Source organism: Mauremys reevesii, linkage group 3 (genome assembly GCF_016161935.1).
Source record: "Mauremys reevesii isolate NIE-2019 linkage group 3, ASM1616193v1, whole genome shotgun sequence".
Lineage (NCBI taxonomy): Eukaryota > Metazoa > Chordata > Testudines > Geoemydidae > Mauremys > Mauremys reevesii.
The window spans coordinates 81,189,309-81,209,832 of NC_052625.1; the positions used below are offsets into that span (position 1 = coordinate 81,189,309).

Sequence of the window (20,524 nt, forward strand, 5' to 3'; positions counted from 1 at the left end):
ACGGCACGGTGCACGTCCTGTGCACGGCCACAGCCGGTACCGTAGGTGGTGGTATTGGCTGGGCTTCTTGACCCTGAGCGTGGGTCTTTGCAGCTGCCTTCGCTGGCTTACGCTTCCTGGATGGCGAGAGGGAGCGGTGCCGGGTCGCCGGTGCCGCTGGCTGAGGTCGAGGAGCCTCGGTGCCGGAGCGGCTCGGGGCCGCCGGTGCGCTACGCGCCGATGAAGCCCTCGGTGCCGGCGCGGTCGGTGCCGGGGGCTGGAGCGATACCTCCATCAGGAGCTGCTTCAGGCGAATGTCCCGCTCCTTACGCGTCCGGGGCTTAAATGCCGAACAGATAGGGCACTTATCTGTCCTGTGACTCTCCCCGAGGCAACGGAGACAGGAGTCGTGCGGATCCCCGACCGGCATATGCCGCTGGCAAGATGCGCAGGGCTTAAAGCCCGGTGCTTTGGGCATGAGCCCGCACCGGTAGAGGAAAAGGGGGGGAAAACCCCCCTTATCCTTATCCTAAAACTATCTAACTAACTGAACGAACTATCTACACTAAGTAATGAAACAACTATGTACAGAAAAAGTAGCGAGAGCTAGGGTTGTGGAGGACAGAGAGCACTCCACAGTTCCAACTGGCCGTCACGGGCGGTAAGAAGGAACTGAGGAGCGGACGGGCCAGCTGGGGTATATAATAGGCACCATAGCGGCGCCACTCCAGGGGGCGCCAGCCGGCCCGCCGGAGTTGCTAGGGTAAAAATGTTCCGAAGAGCCGTGCACGCACGGCGCGCACACCTGACTGGAATGCATAGGAGCAATCACTCAAAGAATAATATTTAGCCATTTTTGTAAAGAGCTTGGAGATCTTCAGATGAAAATAAGTGCAAATCAATATTATCTCATCCTAAAATATAAATAAGTACATCTAACTTATCAGTTGACATCGCTATTATAAAAAGCAATCTAAAATACTTCTGATATTCTCATTAAAAATCCTTTTGTATTTTTTAAGTCTCCTACACGAAGCCCTGACAGTTCACAGCACAGTAAGCGAAGCCAGATTTTTGCACTACATTTGCAATATCTTTTATACTTGGGCAGCTGGCAAAAAGTGAGAAAATCCATTAACATGCTAATGATGTGCCCTATTTAAAATTCCAGCCCTGATTATTGTGTGATTAAATCTCTTCCCTTGACGTCTGCTTTGTTATATTGGAGTTACAGTGAGAAATCAACAATATTAATAAAGTACAATACAGGTGACCAATTTAAACACAAGAAACACACATACATTCTAGTCAGTGTTTCAAATTTCTTATGAAAAACAGCTCCTTCTAAGCTACCAAAAGACTTATTTCAATAAACAAAACTCGATTCTTGAAAGGCTCACAAATAAAAATATATAAGTTCAAGAGAGAAGATGTGCATAAACAGTCAATGAAGAGATCAACACAGGAAGGCTTTGCCAAAGTAGTAGGTTTCAAGGAAAGGTGTGGAGGAGAATAAAAGGGGCTTTTGATGCAGGGGAAGTAGAAGGCTTTTCTACCGATATAAAGTAGTATGAAAGAAAAAGCATAAAGCAAGAGTGGGAAGAGAAGGCAACCAATGGCATGCCACTGTCCTGATTGTCTAGCTAGAAAAATTAAGCATCTGCTGTCTAAGGTGAAAGACTATCAACTACACCACTGAAATAATTAAACTAGTATAAACAAGGAAACTGACTTGTCTTCATGGTAGTGTTGGCTCATATTAACACCTCTCCAGTTAAACTCAAGTGAGAGCAGTCACACAGAACGACTGGATTAGCAGCCCAGAGTGGCTGAGCCCCCACTGTGTTACTAGGTCAAGAGTCGGCAGAACTCAAGCTTCAACCCACTCACCCTGACAGGCCAGCTAGCTCACGTTTAAACCACCACTGAACTTGAGCTAGAGATTTTTGTGCATAGACAGGAGTCACGTTGTGGTAACATTTGAGGCATACCTCAAGCTAGCACTGCAGTGAAGACGAGCCTTCTGAGGCACCTAATACCTGAATACACAACTCTGAAATGCAAGAGGGGGAAAATGGTCTAGAATTAACAAAATATTTTTGTTACAGATTCTGGGAAAAATGAATTAAGTGGTTCAGGTATATTTCTATCTTTATCATTATTAATTATTATTATTATTATTATTATTAACTACTGCCTCATTTAAAAGAATAAATCTTTGCTTTAAAAAAATGAAAATGTTATGTTGCTTATTCTCTAATCAAATGACATATTTTACATAAAAATAAGTAGTTAAAATCATGACAGACTATGTTCCGCTAAACTTCCCTGCCCATCATTCAGGAGCTCTCATCTACCCTTATTATTATCCTTAAATATTCCTGTTTATCAAAAAAATGAGATGTGTGCATACTGGGGTATTTACCAACCCCTACTGTCATCGATATTCCTTATACAGTCAGTATCTTCATCTTTATTCTACTATTCTTTCTCCCTCCATTTTTCTAAATATGCATGCTCACAGACTATATATTGTGATGAGCACCAAAACATCCCAAAGTCAGTTACTCGACTAATTTCAATTGCCAGTTGCTAAAGGTTAAATGTAATAACCTTGAAGAAAATAAAACCTGTCCTCATCACCAATCAGTCTGCCATAGAAAACAGGGTGCAACATTCAATAAACAGCAGCAATCACAGGAAAAAGCCTTCTCAATGATAATGTGCCATCTGCAGTTTAGACTATTCCATGTTTTATTTTCCAAGCATAAAAGTACTATGTGAAAAGACAACTGGTTCATGAAACTCCATGTCTTTTTTTAAAATACAAGATATTTACCACTTTTCACAGGTTTGTTTCCAACCAAAATTCACATGCTAGATGCTCTCAAATCTAAAGGAGTGTCTATCTTCCAAAAAGTAAAATGGTGTAGATTATATGAAGATCAAATAATTTTAATGGTTTATACAGCTTTCAGCAATTTGGTTTGGTTTAATAAGGTTTTATTTCATACAGAATTAACTTTCTTCACTTATTCTTGTGAAATCACAACAAATCAAATTATAATCTGCATAATAAATCTGACATATCTCAGTGCTTTACAATTTATTATTGTCATAATTTGCAGTAAATTTCAGCAGAGTATGATGCTTCATTGCATACATTCGGTGTTTCAAAAAAGGACAGTCTTGGAAGCGCTGCCAGTTCTGTTGCTTCAACAAGCTCACACAAACAGTCTGAAAGCTCAGTAAAGAAGAACTCATTTGGAAAATTGTGTGTTATGGAAAGTTCCCTTTCTCTAACAGAGCAAGTAACAATATGAAGGGCACAGCCTGGAGAACCAAAAAAACCTCTTCAATCCACTGGCAAACCCAAATAATTAGAAACCATGCTTCATCATCTGCTTTTGGATCACTTTGCTTATGTTGAAGAACATTAATGTTGGAGGAAGACCATTACAATTTTTGCTCCACTTTTCTGGATCTTTTCTAGTTTCTAGCAGGATAAATACTTGTCTAGTAGTGTAGAGGACACGTCTTCCTTCCCTTCCTGCATGTGTTTTCAAGAGTACTGTTGCTTTAAATCTCTTTAGTGGTCTACAAAATCCATCTTTTTGTTTTTAAGATAGCTTTGCCTGTCTGGTCACCTAGGAAACGCAACTCAGCAACCTTCCAAAAGAGCAATGCTTTTGTCTCTTCTACCAACATACTGCTCAGAAGATTTTGAGGTAGGAAAAGAGTTTCAAACTCTGGAACTATCTCTAATTCTTTCTCAAGAAAGCAATTCTAAGATTATGTTTAGCAGGCAGAGGTAACTATAGTATGTGTGTATTTGTAGTCAATTAAACACTACTCCATCTTTTACTTAAGCAACATAGCCACTTTATCTGGTAACTTACTGGGTGGCTTCAGGAGGGGAAGGCAGAAGACAGGATCTACAGAAATTAGAAGCAGCTCTACTTCGTCAGTTGCATTCACTTAATCACAGATCAAATTTCCTGATTCCACTTTGAAACAGTAATCCACAAAGGCTGCTTATGTTGACTTGCTAGCTGTTTTCGCTAAACCACTTATTTAAATAAAGACTTCTTGCTTTCAAAACCTTGAGCCCTCTATGGGTTACACACTTTCCCAACAAACATCCTGAATAAATATCCAATTATGTTAAAGGCAGAGGTTCCTATTGTTGTGGACAACCTACATTTTCCATAGATGAAAAAGCACAAGAACATTTATGTACAAGATATTTGATTATGCACATGATGTACATGCACAAGGCGTTATTATTATTATTAATTAGGTTTCAGCACAAGAGACTTTTTGAGAATCAGGGCTAAGAGAGATATCAAAAGCACCCTACAAAATTAATATACACAAAGCTAGAAAAAATGTCACTCATGAATGACAAGACAAAGCCTGACAGCATGTACAAGCCTGTTTATCAAGGTCCTGCCAAAATTTCCCTCCTAAAAATGGTATGTTCTACATGTCACACACATCACAGGGATGTTCATCCAATCAAGCAGAATGCTGGTCTGCCCACAATATAGAAAAGCAAAGCTTCAATCACCCAACAGCTGGTGAACTACTTACCAAAGGCAGACTCCCCCTGCTCCAGTTCTTGTTTCAATCTGTTGTAATCTTCTTTAATTCTCTCTAATTTTCGGACATTTCTGGTATTCAGCACCAACAGCTCATTGAGAAGTCCCTCCAGCCCTTCTCTCTCAGATGTTAATGATCTTATTTCTTCTGCAAGATCCTTAGCAGTACAGAAATTACTTCCTGCAGATTCATTTGGAGGGAGAATAAGAGAGAAGGAAACAAACATTTGCATCATCAGTAGATTGCACAGAAAACACAGGAAATTAAGCAACTAAACACCCAAGCAGCGGCTAAAACAACAGTAATAAAAGACAGGAGAGTTTTGCATTCTGTTTAATTTTTCTGCTCCACTGAATCCCATTACAGGAAATGTTCTTAATAAGCTATTGGAACAAGATGTGCAAAATTATGGTTTACCTAGATTCTTTTACACAGAAAACATTCCTTCCTTTTTAGTTTTTAATTATTTTTTACATTTGTGGGGAAAAGCCATGTCTGATATTTAAGTTGAAGAAAATTTTACACTTGTAATTCATGGGTCATTACCTTGTAGTCCATCAGATCATCATCAGGCTTTATAGTGTACCTCAATTCATAATTGCCAGATGATATAGTACATTTAAATGGGTGCCATCAATCTGTTAGGCTCCAGAAAATATCTTTCTTGAACAACAATAAATACCATATACCATTATTTCCTTAAGGTTTTTATATATAGGACATACTGTGTTTGTAAATGGTATACACCTATTAAAAATAATATATTAAGAAAATGCTGAAGTTGCATGGATAAGTGCTTAAAAATCAGGAATCTCCACTTCTTTTTCTCCCTGAAACATGTAGTTTAGGAGCCATGCAGGATTCCTGATACTCCCATCTTATTTTGCCTACAGTTCCTGAGCAGTGTGTGATTCCTGTTAGAGAATCAGAACTAGGAGTCAGGAGTCCTGAGTTAAATTCCCAGCTCTACCGCTGGCTTGCTTGTGATATTAGTCTTTAAACTCTCTGTGCTTCGTTTTGTAAAAAATCAAGATAATAGCACTTCCCTGCCTCACAAAGATAAATTACATTAATGACACTAGAAAGTTGTACCATTTTAACTATGTCAGTATAGTTAAAATTGCACAATCTCCCTAGTGTGGATGCAGTTATAGCAGTATAAAGGAGCTTTCTACCACTATAGCTATTCCCGTATGGGAAGGGAAATAACCATACCAGTATAAGTAATTTTTATACAACTGTAACTGTGTTCACAATAAGGATTTCACTGGTATAACTATTTCAGTAAAAAAATCGCACCCGCTAACCAAAATAGTTATACTAGTAAAACATTTAAATGTAGACTAGCCCTAAGGTGGCAGGGGCCATATAAGTACCTATAAAGACAGATCTATAAAATAACCTTTAGGGGCTTTGATGTAAGCAGCAAAGGCATTCAAGGGTTACAGATGAAATGCTGCTTCTAGAAATTAATGCGAAGCACATCCACTTGTGCATACATTAGCCATCTACCACCTCAAAACTCAAAAGAGAAGGCATAGATTATAGGTATCCCCGACCATAATAGCTCCATCTATTGTCCACATACCAAAATGCTTTATGAAATTTTTGGTTGAAAAGTACAATAAACTGCTGCCTATACACAACGGATAATTTTCTAAGGTAAACAGTTTTTTTTCCCTTTAAGAAATATCCCAAAGCACCAATCAGCAAAATTTCAGCTTCAGACAATCCAAACAATCTTATCTTTACTTATAACAAAATCTCCATTTCTATTGCCTAGGTTAGAACCTATATGCCAAAATTTCAACATACCATGAATTTTTACAAATAATTATAAATAACCCCTAACAGTAGGGTGTATAACTGTCGCCCTCCCCCTCCCCACCTACCCCGAGCCACTATAAATATTTTATAAACCTAATCTGTGATTTGCTTCCACACAGGTGGTGGGGGGGAAGAGGAATGAGGAAAAAGTTGACATATAATAATGGATGAATCGTAAATATTCAGATGTCTCTAAGGCAGCAAGGCTGACACCACCACAATGGTATCTCCAAAGAAAATAGAACTCATTACAAGCCTTAGTGCACAGGATCCTTAATAAAACATGAAAGAGAAGACATTCTTAATTAAATCTAGAGCCTTTTTTCTACTTTTGAAAAAAGCTAGGGAGAAGGTATGATGCTATACATGAAAGTTTTATACATGCTGAATGATTATGAATTCCCAGAGGGGAGGTTAATATCAAAATTCAGGCTATGACGAAAAGGCATCAAGTATATGCCCATAAGGCAAATCTCCCTGATGTAGTTTTTCCTGACAGCAGAAATATGCCTGTGAGTCTGTGATGAAAAATCAGAAAAGCATATACAGATCTGTGCACCACCTCCTGAAAGTGCCATCAGTGAACTCCTGACCGCAATCACAGTAACTAAAATAGGCACTTTCTAAATGCCACAAGAAGGTTGATTTTAAAATTATATTTATATCCCTACCTGCCAACATTATAAAAAAATGCCCTTCTGCTTTTTAGAAACCACAAGTCACTTTGGTTACTATAGAAATATCCTTTAGACACCTGTCAAAATATTTTATTTTGTTAATATCATAAATTTGATAAAATGCCTCATTTTGATGACAAAGTAATTATTTTACCTAAACTGAGCACAATAATTTATCACTTTCCTGCGTACATGGGGTTAAATTTCTACAACCATACTGTAGACAGTGTTCTTTTGGATCTCACTGAAGGTCTGGGGAATAGGCGGTCAGGCCTAATGGTTAGAATCAGGTGCCTGGAACTGGAGCCAGGGTCAGAGTCAGGTGCCAAGCCAAGGTTCATTGCCAAAGACAGACTCAGGAGCCAAGCCAAGGGTCAGAGCCAGAGACAGCGTCAGGGGCAGGGCATAGGAGCAGGGACCTGGAGCGCGTCAGGAAAGCAGGAACCATGAACAGACAGGGGTCTGGAATAAAGGGGACAGGAACAGGCTGGGGGGCAGGAGTCAGGCAAACAGGCAGGGTTCGTAGTAACCAGAGATTCACCAAGTTGCTCAAACAACTTCCCGTACCTCTGCTTTAAATAGTGCATCCCAGCCAATCGGTGGGGCCGGACATCTTCCTCAATCAGCGTTATGGGGAGAGCCTTTGTGAGCTAGAGCTTAGCTAGCCCCCTTCTCCACTAGTTTGGGAAAACTATTGGGTGGTGGCCACAGTCTGAGCATGGTCTAGGGACTCACAGGTCCTGGTTCAAGGCCCACGATCTTACACACTCACTCAGTAACCGATAAACCCTTATCAGAATTTGTGAGGAAAACCTAGAATGCTGAAGAAAGTAGTGCTGGTTATCAGGGCCGGCTCCAGACCTCAGCACGCCAAGCAGGCGCATGGGGCGGCATTGTCCTGGCAGGGCAGCATTTGGCTCCGGCAGTCATGCCTGACATGACTGCGGAGGGTCCCCTCTTCCCGCGGCTCCGCTTGAGCTCCCGCAGGCATGACTGCGGCGGGTGCGCTGGTCCCGCAGCTCAGACGGAGCTCCCGCAGGCATGCCTGCGGATGCTCCACCGGAGCCGCGGGACCACGGGTCCGTCCGCAGGCACTTCTGCCCCGGCCGCAGGACCGGGGAAGGGCGGCGCAGTGCGCCGCCCTGCTTGGGGCGGCGGAATTTCTAGAGCCGCCCCTGCTGGTTATGCATAAAGTGGTAGTCTATCAAAATAATAAATAAATCTTTCAGTTAAGACTTAAAACCAAGATTTAATAACCCCACGTGTGGTCATTAAAGATCCCATGGCATTTCTGATATTTACTTCCAGTGCCTGGGCCAAATTCCAGTTTAGATAATTAAGTTACCTAGGCAAAATTCCCCGGCAATATCCATTAAATGTTATATTCTTCATTTTGTCCTAAACTATTGTGGAGTGTTAATGAGAGCTGAATGACTACCAAGTTCCTCACCAGCAATGACTGCATTTCACTAGAGTGTATGTATAATTATACACACCCACATTATATTATACCAGATGGGTGAAATTAACAGCTTAATAAATTTCATGAAAACATTGGCAGGTTCATGGAATTTTACTGTGCTACTTTTAAGATGTTTTGAGAAGCAATGTAGTAGTGAGGGGGAAATTGAGAACTTGGTTTGTGATCATTTAAATCCACAATGGTGTACTGGGTTTTATTTTGTGCAGTGAGAGATCAATACTGCAACATGAGGCACTTATGATACGATATAAAGCTTTATGTGGTCAGCAGACAAAATTAGGGCTATTTGGTGGAAGTCTGAGGGCTCTTGCAGGATCTTCCCTCAAAAGTTTGCAAAGAATTCTCATACTTTAAACCAGTATAAATGACTTCAGCAATCCAAACAAAAAGAATAATTGTTAAGGATCGCAAGCACTGGTGGAGGAATAACCAATGCAGCTAGGGAAGTGCACAGGGGCCTGCACAATTTGGGGAGTAGAGCTGCTGCAGTGGTCCAGAGTGTTATCGAGCACCTGGAATCCAGGCCAGAGCAATGCTCCACCACTCGGTACCCAGGGTCACAATACAACTGAAATTTGGCCAACCCACGCCTCCATAATGCCAGACAGACCAGTGGCTGGACCAAATTTCAGTGGTGTTGTGACCCCATGTGCACGGTCACAATGCCTATCAAATCTGGCCCGCCCATCAACATTCCCTTTATACTGCACACACAAAGTAGATGTTTCCAGAAGCCTCAGCAGTCTTGTTCAGAGCTGGCTTTCTGTCCACTTGACGAGTATGCTGGTGAAAGCACTCGGTCTTCTATCCACCCAATCTGCCTTCTCATACTTATTAAACATTACACTCAAGACGTCAAATTTTAGAGACCTCATCTGACAGAGAGCCTGCAGCGGCACAACATCGTCTAACATCATGTGAGGGAATTTGTTCGGTATAGACCAGACAGAAATGGGCCACCTCCTGAATCACCAATACTTATTGCAATATCATCTGAGGCCTCCCATCTGCACAGTGACCTAACATCAGTCAGCTTGTGAAAATTGACAGGATCACCTGGCAATAACACATAGGTGCATACTAGGGTGACCAGGTGTCCAGTTTTTGACCGGAACATCTGGTCAAAAAGGGATCCTGGAGGCTCCAGTCAGTACCATTGACAGGGCCGTTGACTGTCCGGTTGGCAGCGCAACGCAGTGGGGCTGGCAGGTTCCCTGCTAACCTCCACACCACATGGCTCCCGGGAAGCAGCCGTCATGTCCCTCCTCCGGCTCCTATGCGTAGGAGCAGCCAGGGGGCTCCGCATGCAGCCCCCAGAGCTCACATTGGGCAGGAAACATGGCCAATGGGAGCTGCAGGGGCAGCACCTGCAGACGGGAAAGGGCACAGAGCCACCTGGCCGTGCCTCCGTAGGAGCCAGAGGGGGGACATGGCGCTGCTTCTGGGAGCTGCTTCAGGTAAGTGCTGCCCAAAGCCTGAACCCGGGACCCCCTCCCAGGCCCCAACCCTCTGCCCCAGCTCCAGCCCTGATCCCACTCTGAATCCCTTGATCCCAGGCCAGAGCACCCTCCTACACCCTAAACCCTTCATACCCAGCCCCACCCCAGAGCCCACACCCCCAGCTGGAGCCCTTAACCACCACCCCGCGCCCCAACCCCCTTTCCTAGTCCAGAGAACTCCTCCCCTCATTTCTGGCCCCACCCAGGAACCTGAACCCTCAGCCCAGAGCCTGTACCTCTTCCAGCACCCCAAGCCACTCGGCTACATCCCCCAGCCTGGAGCCCCCTCCCGAGGGATAGCTCAGTGGTTTGAGCATTGGCCTGCTAAACCCAGGGTTGTGAGTTCAATCCTGGAGGGGACCTGGGGGCAAAAATCTGTCTAGGGATTGATCCTGCTTTGAGCAGGGGGTTGGACTAGATGACCTCCTGATGTCCCTTCCAACCCTGATATTCTATGAACTCCTCATTTCTGGCCCCACTCTGGAGTGAGCTGGGGGCATGGCCTCAGAGGAGGGGCAGGGGTGTTCAGTTTTTTTGCAAATAGAAAGTTGGTAACTCTACTGCATATTTCACAAAATGTGCCTGCCTAATGTAACATTTTACCATTGCTTGTAATTTCTAAGTACACCAGAACAGATGTCATTTGTCACAATCCAGCACAGCCATCTTATTTTTATATATGAGTATGCATGTGCAGAGGATAAACAGAGAAACAGAGATCCACGTCGGTGAAGTTTCACATTTCTATACTACTATTCTAGCAATAATTGTTCCTTGTCAGTGAATTCACAAGAGACCAGTCTGGGAGTAAAATGGTCACAGCTATTTACTGATATACTTAAGGGCTTATTAACATTTGAGAATTAATCAGGAATAAAGTAGGATGTGAATTTAAAGTGGATTAATTACTCCAGATTACATCCATATAGGTCACTGATATTCCTTGTTCTGGAAAAAGAGCATCCATATATAGATTTAATTAGGAATACTTTCCAATATAGACAAGCCCTCAGGGCCGCCCCGGGGGGGGGGGGACAAGAGGGGCAATTTGCCCCAGGCCCCCACGAGTTTTTCGGGGCCCCTGGAGCTGGGTCCTTCATCCTCTCCGGGGGCCCCGGAAAACTCTCACAGGGCCCGGGCCCCCGGACCGTCTTCCGGTCCGGGTCATCGTCAGCAATTTGGCGGCGGGGGGTCCTTCCGCTCCGGGACCGGCCGAAGTGCCCCGAAGACCCGCGGCGGGGGGTCCTTCCGGCACTTCAGCAGCAGGGCCTGGGGCGGGTTTTCGGCAGCAATTCGGCGGCGGGGGGTACTTCTGCCCCATGACTCAGGATCAGCTGCTAGTAGAACCAGCGATAATTGGCCCTCCAGTGGCCAGACAGGCTGGGAGCAGGCAGAAGCCAAATCAAGACCCAACAGGCTAGGTAAAAAGGGCAGGCTGCTTCCTTGAGGTGGCAGTTCTGAGTGAAGCTGGGACAGAGAAGGAAGGCTTTTCCCCATCTTAAGCCAAAAGCCCAGCCTGGTCAGGGCCTAACTCTGATTGCACCTTTTGATTGAGCCAGCAAAATACTGATTTGTTTTACATAATAGAATTTAAGCCCAGGCAGCCATCTTAAGTTGGAGAGCAACTGACTGTTGTAAAATTAAAGAGTGCTTGCGTCATGAGATGCTCCACTGATTCAGGAGAACCTCTGACACCACCTCTCCATTGTATGACTCTCACAGGAGAAAAAAAAATCTAAGAGATAGGGAATCATGTGTCATTGATTTTAACACTGTGCTATAGCTATGTCCAATGTTACTCAACATCTAGCAAAGGAATGATTTCTGCAAAACAGAAAAATGTGAATGCTGGGAAGCCAACTGGGGGAAAAAACAATGACACTAAGCACAAAGCACACATTCACCTTTCTTCCTCCACTAAACAACTTTTTAAAGATCAACACCTGTTGAAGCAATAATAAGAACTGAAGAGCTAACAGGTGTTCTTCCTCAGGGCAATCACCATTATGGTATCCATCAATGCCACTAATACAAGTCATAAAATCTTCTCCCCGGTTGTTGAGGATACAGAGTTTGATTACAACTTAGACTTCAATAGATAAAGTGAGGGTCTATGAGCACATAAGGAAAGCTTAGTGCAAAGAAAAGAGGAGGAATTAGATGTAGTGATATATACCAGATTCTGAAAGCAGCAGTGCTGATGGGTCTGCAGACAAGAAGAAATGAACAATGAACGAGCAAGATCTACATACCTCAAAAAACAAGAGGCCCAATCACAATTAACATTTTTAAGAAATTATACCAAACATTTTTATTATGAGGCATAATACAATACAAATTGTGCACCTGATCCAGAAAATACACTGTATGAAGGCCCATTTACAGGATCTGCTATAGAAAAGTTAGTTGAGAGAGACAGACAGAAGGAAATGCCACTTAGAGGGCACACAAGAACATTATACTAGGATCAAATCAGCAGGTGCAAAGTAGGACATATCTTTTGAGCAGCTCACAAAAGCGATTAATTGTAGTGGGTCAGAGAAAATAAAAGTTTGGGTAAATTCTCTCCAGAAACTCAAAGAAAAGTCCTTAAAATCCACTGGAATACTCTATTGTATTTTCAAAGACAAAAAGTTGGCTCTCCAGAAGACTTTTTATATGTCAGGGATCAAAGTCATTCTTAGCAGGAATAGCAGTACTCAGAGAGGGGAAAGAATTGCAAAGGAGACAAGGAAATCCCTCCCTCCTTCTCCCTGTGATTCCTATATATGCTCAAGTCAATTCAAACACTGATTATACTTTGAAGACGGAGGGGTAGATTTCCTTCTACATCCAAGATCTATTAAGCACAGGTGAAAGGTCAGTTACACAGCTCCATGAGTTGGTGGGCTGTTTTGCAACAGCCTCAGCCTCAGAGCAAGTTAGGGCAATCTAGGGGCTACTGTAACTTACACCAGCTAAGGATCCACCTCCTCCCTCCCCAGCACATGCTCTGTGCCAGTGAGGAAGGTGAAAGGTTGTGTCAGGAACTGACTCTGACATCTTTACCCCAGCTGAGAGAAACACTCCACCTCCAGGGAAATTCTCAGCTGACTAATTATAGCCAGAATTAGGCTCCTTTGAGCTGCCTGGGCAGTACAAAGAGACCAGATTTTACCTTAGAACAGTGGTTCTCAAACTGGGGTCCTTAGAGACTGCACAAGGGGTCCACAAAATGTTACGAAAAAAAATTCTCACCACACATCTGCATTGCCTAACAATTAAAACCAACAAATGGTGCGTGAACAATGCCGTAATACTCACATTGCATAAACATCAACATAAAAAAACTCACTGCTTTGTGACAGCAAATCAGAAGTGATTTCCATTTTTTTTTTTTATGACTAAGACGTCTTTGGTGAGTGGAAGTGGAATATATTTTTACAGTGCGGGAGCAAATTACATTGGAAAATGGATATATTTTTAAAACGTCCTCATACTAGTACTGCTAGTTGTGCTAAAGCCATGGACAATGCAGAGTCAAGGAGTAAGAAACAAATTAACAGAAAGTTTGACGAAAGTTATACTGATTTTGGTTTTATGGAATTTAGTTATGGACGACTGCAATGCATTGTATGCTTATAAATCCTGTCAAACAAAGCAATGAAATCCACAAAATTGAAACGACACCTCGCAACAAGTCAACTTGAGAATAAAGACAAATCGAGACTTTTTTCCAATGAGAAAGAATAAACAATCAACAGAAAACTCAAATGACAAATAACATCAGTTCCAGAAAAGGCTCTGAAAGCATCTTTCTTAACAGTAGCAAAGAATCCTGTGGCACCTTATAGACTAACAGACGTTTTGCAGCATGAGCTTTCGTGGGTGAATGCCCACTTCGTCGGATGCATCACCCACGAAAGCTCATGCTGCAAAACGTCTGTTAGTCTATAAGGTGCCACAGGATTCTTTGCTGCTTTTACAGAACCAGACTAACACGGCTACCTCTCTGATACTTTCTTAACAGTGCTTCAGTTTGCAAAGAGTAAAATATCCTGTACCACTGGAGAAGAACCGATTCTTCCAGCTGCCGTAGAAATGTGTGAAGTGATGGTAAGGGAATATGCAGCGAAGAAACTTAAAGCCATAACACTTTCTAACTACATAGTTAGTAAGAGAATTGAATAGCTTTCAAATAATGTAAAATGCTATCTAACTGAAAGGCTATGTACATGTGAACAGTTTGCAATTCAGCTTGATGAGACAACTGGTGTTGGTAATGCAGCACAATTATTAGTTTTTGTTAGTTATGTTTGACTGGGGGAAATTTTGTAAGATTTTTTTTTTGTTATCAGGAGTTACCAAAACAGACAACAGGTCAGGAAATAATCAAATTATTGCATGATTTCATGAAAGCGGAATTGCTGAATTGAGAGAAATGTGTTGCTGTTTGAATGGACAGTGCTGTTTCTATGATAAGCAATAGGAATGGTGGTGTAGCAAGAATGAGAACCATAAATCACAGGTAATTGTAACACACTGTACCTTGCATCGCCAAGCCCTTGCGTCAAAGAAAATGGAACCTGAATTACATGATGTGCTCAATGCAGCTGACACAGTTGTGAATTTTGTAAAGTCCTGGCCTTTGAATTCATATCTTTTTACAAAGCTGTGTTTAGAAATGGGTGCAGGATATGACAAATTATTGTTTCATACGGAAGTTGGCCATCTCATGACAAAGTGTTGGAATGAGTTTTTGAGCTTCACAAAGAGCTGCTGGGTTTTCTTTCGGTGCATAATCCCAAGAGTGCCACAAACTTTTCTGATCCAATATGGATTGCAAAGCTTGCAGACCTTGCAGACATTTTTAAATGGTGGAATGCACTGAATCTGTTCACACAAGAGGGCAATACCACCATACTTGAGGTGAGTGACAAGATTACAACATTTCAGAATAAAGTAGAGGTTTGAAAAACTAGAATGAGCAGTGGAATCTCAGATACGTTTCCTTTATTGACAGATTTTCTGGATACTAAGAGCATGACAACTGAGTGACAGATCACTGCTCACCTTTCAACTTTGGCAGAGTACTTCAGTGTTTACTTTAAAAGTATTAACATGGAGAAATATGATTGGGTTTGGGATCTGTTCTCAACTTTTGCTATGTTGTCTTGCCGTTTGAGTGGAAAAGCAGAACAGGAGCTGGTTGAACTGCCCTGTAGTTTCAGGAACAGACACCTGGCCAGTTTTGGTCAACTGTTGCTGTGGAGTACTCAGTATTAGTTACAGAAGCAATGAAAATATTGCTACCTTTGCCAGCAACATTTATATGTGAAGCATCATTCTCTAACATGACATCTATGAAGACAAAGTTCAGGTCACAACTGGAAGTGGAGAATGATTTACAAGTTTGCTTGTCAACCACCAGCCCAAGGATAGAAAGACTCTGCAGTAAGAAACAGGCACACCTATCTCACTGATATCTGTAAGTACTCTTATCTTTTCTTAAAGCATTAATAACAGTACGTGTTTATATGAAGCATATGTATACTTTTGTCAATCAGTTTCTCGGTTGGGGGTCTGGGATTAACATTGCATTTGAAAAGGGGTCCATCAACAACAAAAAAATGGTGACTCTTTGCCTTAGAGTCAGGCCAAGAATGCATTATAGGAGTGCAAGGTGGACTGATCATTTATGTGAATGGCGTGCGCACACGAACACAAATATATAATCTTCCCTGCATTATATTTTCTCCCTTCTTCATGTTTTCTCTGTCATCTTATTCCCAGTAATTTCTTGCTCTTTGCTTATTTTCCACACCCTCCTTCTCCTCTTTCCATCTATCCTCCTACTACACACTACCATCCTATCCAATTACTACTCACCAATCCTTTCATTCTCTATCCCCCTGATCTCTTTATCCCCAATATACAACATTACACAATTGGTTAGGGAAATAATGGCTTTTGGGTTGAGAGGTTCATCTTTTTCTGAAGCATCTGGTATAGGTCACCAATGAAGAGGCAGGATACCGAAAGTGATAGATCAATTATATGTTAAGGCCTATATTCCCAAGGAGCCCAATTAGCCAAGATATTGAGGAGGAATACTGAAATGCAATAGGCACACTGAGACATTAGCTGAATTTTCTTCCCCTTTCTTAATAGCATTTCTTGACAGTGAGAAAGTTACAAAAGACGAAAGAGGAACAGCAGCCCAATTTATGAATCATGTAAGGAAAGACAGAGCAAACTTGCCTAACATAAGGCCATTTTGTCAACTTTTTAGGATTCTGAGGACAATATCTAATTTGCATAAAATTAAGCAGATTGCAACATGATCTCAAGCAAACAAAGGAGTTAACATCACATTAGCATAAACATGTGGAGTGGTGGTTAATCATATGTTCACCACCAGGCATAGGCAAATTTCTACTCTGATGGCTCTGTTTTACCTAATCTCAATTATCATTAAGAGACATGAAGTGTTTTAAACTAAAAGCCAACCTGTTGCAAGCCTTTTAGCAGGCATCTGGAAATAATCTTATTCCCTAGTCTCCCATGTCCAGATTTATTATGAGAGGCAACATTACCAACAGTACATTTGGTAAAAGGGAAGTGGTTAAATATACATGCTATGCTACTAACCTGTACCTCCACCTTACACAGATATAGGTCACAAAAGAGGGATGCTCTTATCTTTTTAAAAGTGCTGGAGGTCATATCACAATCAATCATCCAACCAATTCCCATTTTCAGGACAGCTACTATATACAGTCAAACCCTGCCATAACGCAAAATCGCATATAACGTGATCGCAGGTTGGCTCCCCTTTAAGGTACAGTATGATACCATACCAATGGTCCCCAACACCACGGCAGGGGAGAAAAGCTGCAGCCCCGTACCTGCTGGGGACAGAGAATTCCGAGGCTGCAGGCGCCGGTGCTCTCTGTCCCCGGCAGGCAGGGAGCCGCGGCTCCTCTTGAAGTGGGAGGGAAGCCGCGGCCCCACACCTGCCAGGGACAGGGAGCACTGGCGCCCGCAGTCCCGGAGTTCTCTGTCCCCGGCAGGTGGGGAGCCACAGCTCCTCTCCCCTGCTGGGCACTAGGCGGTACACCTCAATGCACCGCTTTGGGGACCACCTGACTGATTTGAAACCCCGCTATACTGTGACCCCGCATTTAGTGTGATGGGATTTTTTGGACCCCACAGGTCGCATTATAACGGGGTTTCACTGTATCTAATAGCACCGAAAAACTGTTTTATTAGTGAAATGATGACATAAGACCTCTATTCGGTGTAAGGATCTTAATATTCTTTCCAAATGAGGTATAAACCTTCTTGGCCTAGTTTCTACATCTGGGTCTAATTTACATTTCAAGAATAAGACTATGAAGGAAGTGAAAAAAATTAGTGGCTCTCTCTCTCAAACACACACCTCAGCTGTGTCTAAGCATTTGTCAGATTTCATTACTATTATTTTCAAGAAGAAAATTGTTTTCACACAGTTACAATACCTAAAGAGACTATAACATACATGTAATCTCTCTCATCTGCACAGCTAGTAAATTGACAAAACATTACCTAAAATGGTGGTTTACTTCAGATCTTCCACTCTACCCCTTATTTTCTTACTATGCAAAAATTAGAATTATACCATTCATCACACATTAATCTAAAATTTTGAAAATTGTGAAAATGAACTTAAAATAAATATTGCTACAGTATTTTTTTACTTATATGGATCAGTGCAATATTCTGCATTACAAAGGGTTACCAAGTTAACCTTCGCTAATTTATATTTCCTTGCTATTTTTGAGCATTAATTTGATTTGATCTGTAATCTTGCCCCAATAATTCTTGTGCCTCTGAGCCATCCCACCAGATAAGAATAAACTTTCCTATATTTCCACATCCCTTCCTGCACTGATCACAGGCTATTTTACAAAATTTAAAGCTTTGCTGGAATAAGCAATTTTTAAACTTTTTAAAGCTTTGATACAATCTCTCAAAATAGTTTTCTTTTACAATGGTACATATAAAAGACACTGACCAAAATGACTGCATCGATAGTTTTTTCTCAGTGGCTGTATCTCTATTAGCATCTCCCCCAGCCCCCATCCTAACCCAACCCAAAGAAGCTAGCATTCTTGTTTCTTTGACTGTCCATTACTTTATGTATCTATCTGTGAGATGGTACTCTTATTAACTGCAGTTCCAGTAGAGCTACTGATTAGAAATCCATTATCTACTAACATCCTATTTATTATGTTTTATGAAATATACTGGGCAAGAGCCTCAGGTGGTGTAAACTGGTGCAGCTCCGTTGATTTCAAAGATCTGAGCTGTAAATATTGGTAGAAGGGAGACATGAACATCCAAAGTGGTTTCTAATTTTTTTGGAAACTTTTTAGTGTCTTCATGATATAACTGACCTATTGTATTTATTACATATCTTCATAAAGCTGAAGATTCTCTAACATTTTTGCTGACTAAATTCTAGATTAGGATATAATAAAGAGGAGAAACTACTCAGTTTGTATGATATTATACGCCAGTAGAATGGCTGTTACTTGGGTATTGAAATGCAGGCTAAGTTATTATTGTTTAATACTAAACAATATTCCTTCTGTTCTGAAATGGTTCCAATGTTTGTCTAGGTTAAGATTAAACCAAGTTTAACTGGCAGCACTAGTAGACTTTCATGTTTGGGATTGCGTTTATTCTGGGGTTTTGTTTTTGCACTTTGAGGAGCATTTTGCCCTGTACTGTAAATTGATGTGTCTGGAATACAAAGGTGAGTGTAGGTAAAATGTTCGTTTTCTTTGAACTACCTTGCATCCATGAAATAGCATTGCCTTTCCAACTCTCCTACTTGTAAATATTTTATATTTAAATTCATATAACTAATATATATTATTTGATAATTGTATCCCAAGGTACCAGTATCTAATTGAACCTTTGGGCCAGTATGTCTGACTTCATTTGATGAACTTTCTACTTTGATGTTGTTCCAAAACTATTTACATTTTTGACTGTTCCCTCAAGGTAATTATGGGGTTTGCTAAGAACAAAGTATCATCATCAACATATAAGGAAATTTTGTGCTGGGGATCCTTTAACAATGTTGTTGCAGTGGATTCTTTTAGCGAGTGATTCCATTGTCAAGGTAAAAAATACAGGTAACACACAACATCCCTGCTTGGTGCTTCCAGATTGAATGAAAACTTCTGATTATATCCACTGTTCTTCATCTTCATAGCAGGTTACAGATATAAAGTTTTTGTCCATCTAAGAAAGTTATCCACAATTCCATATTGTTCTGAACTGCTCTAAAATAATTCCACTCTACTTGATTAAATGCTTTCTTAGCCTCTAATGCTAAAATACAGAATCATTTATTTGATTAGTCAGATAAAATAATCCCTCAACAGTCATCTAACAGTCTGTTACCTGCCTGTCTCTTCTTTGTATATATAAGTGGATGATATTTTGTTTAAACCACTAGCCTACACCTTGGCCAATATTTTTTTTTACAGGTCAGTTCATACCCCTCAATTGTGTCATTTTTGAGGGGTCACTCACTTTAGTCCCTAAGTTATTAATATCCACACGTTTGGATATTAATTTACTGCTGAAAATGATTTACATCATAAGAAATAAAAGGCAGACCCGGTCAGACCAAAAGGTCCATCTAGCCAGTATCTCTCTGTCGACAGACAGTGGCCCCCAGGTGCCCCTGAGAGAGAGAAAAAAGGCAAAATGATGAATGATCTCTCTCTCCATCCATCCATCTCCCTCCTGACTAACAGAGGCTAGGGACACCATTCTTACCCATCTAAATAATCATTAAACAGATTGTACAGTTGTTTATATTAAAGCCCCATTATCTTTTAAGTTTCCTCTTTGAATAAAATTGTGTCACTGTGAAAGGACATGCCCTCACACTGGTATGGCGGAGGCTAACAAGCTCCTGTGGGTCTATTCCACACTAACGTACCTGCAAGGCTCCTCCAGGTTGAACAAGGAGGAGGAGGAGTTTAAGGGGGGAAATTTACCTAGGAAGGACGGTGAAAAGGAAGAAGGCTGCTCCACCCAGAGGCTGCTGGTAACAGAGATAGTCCAGCTGAAGAGGAGACAGCCACAAGATGCATCGCTCCTTAAGCCGCCCTGACTGACAGCAAAGCAATACACCCCAGGAAGAGGCATAGAAGGTAAACCCTGCAAAGGAGACTGAGTCCTTAAAACTGAGTATCTACATGCTGCCTGATAGACCGGTCCTCTTTCCGGCCAAATCCTCCTCTCTTGTAAGGAGAAGGGAAGAGGAAGAGCCAACTGTCTGCCTGTGGGTGGTTGCCCTCAGAAAACTCCCCCAAGGGCTGCCAATTGGGGGAAAAGAGAGGGTAAGCAACAGACAGAGGGACCTGGGGAGGGGGGTCCATGGAGCCCTGTCCCCCACCGTCCCTGCCATTTGG

At 41.8% G+C, this 20,524-nt stretch overlaps 1 protein-coding gene across 1 annotated transcript in view; it reads right to left on the reverse strand.

The window, feature by feature from the left end:
* The window catches only part of DISC1 (DISC1 scaffold protein), a 345,826-nt gene that overhangs the window by 167,301 nt on the left and 158,001 nt on the right, over positions 1–20,524 (reverse strand). The window contains 1 exon segment of the mRNA XM_039530205.1: positions 4,573–4,761. Coding sequence (XP_039386139.1) covers positions 4,573–4,761 — 189 coding nt within the window.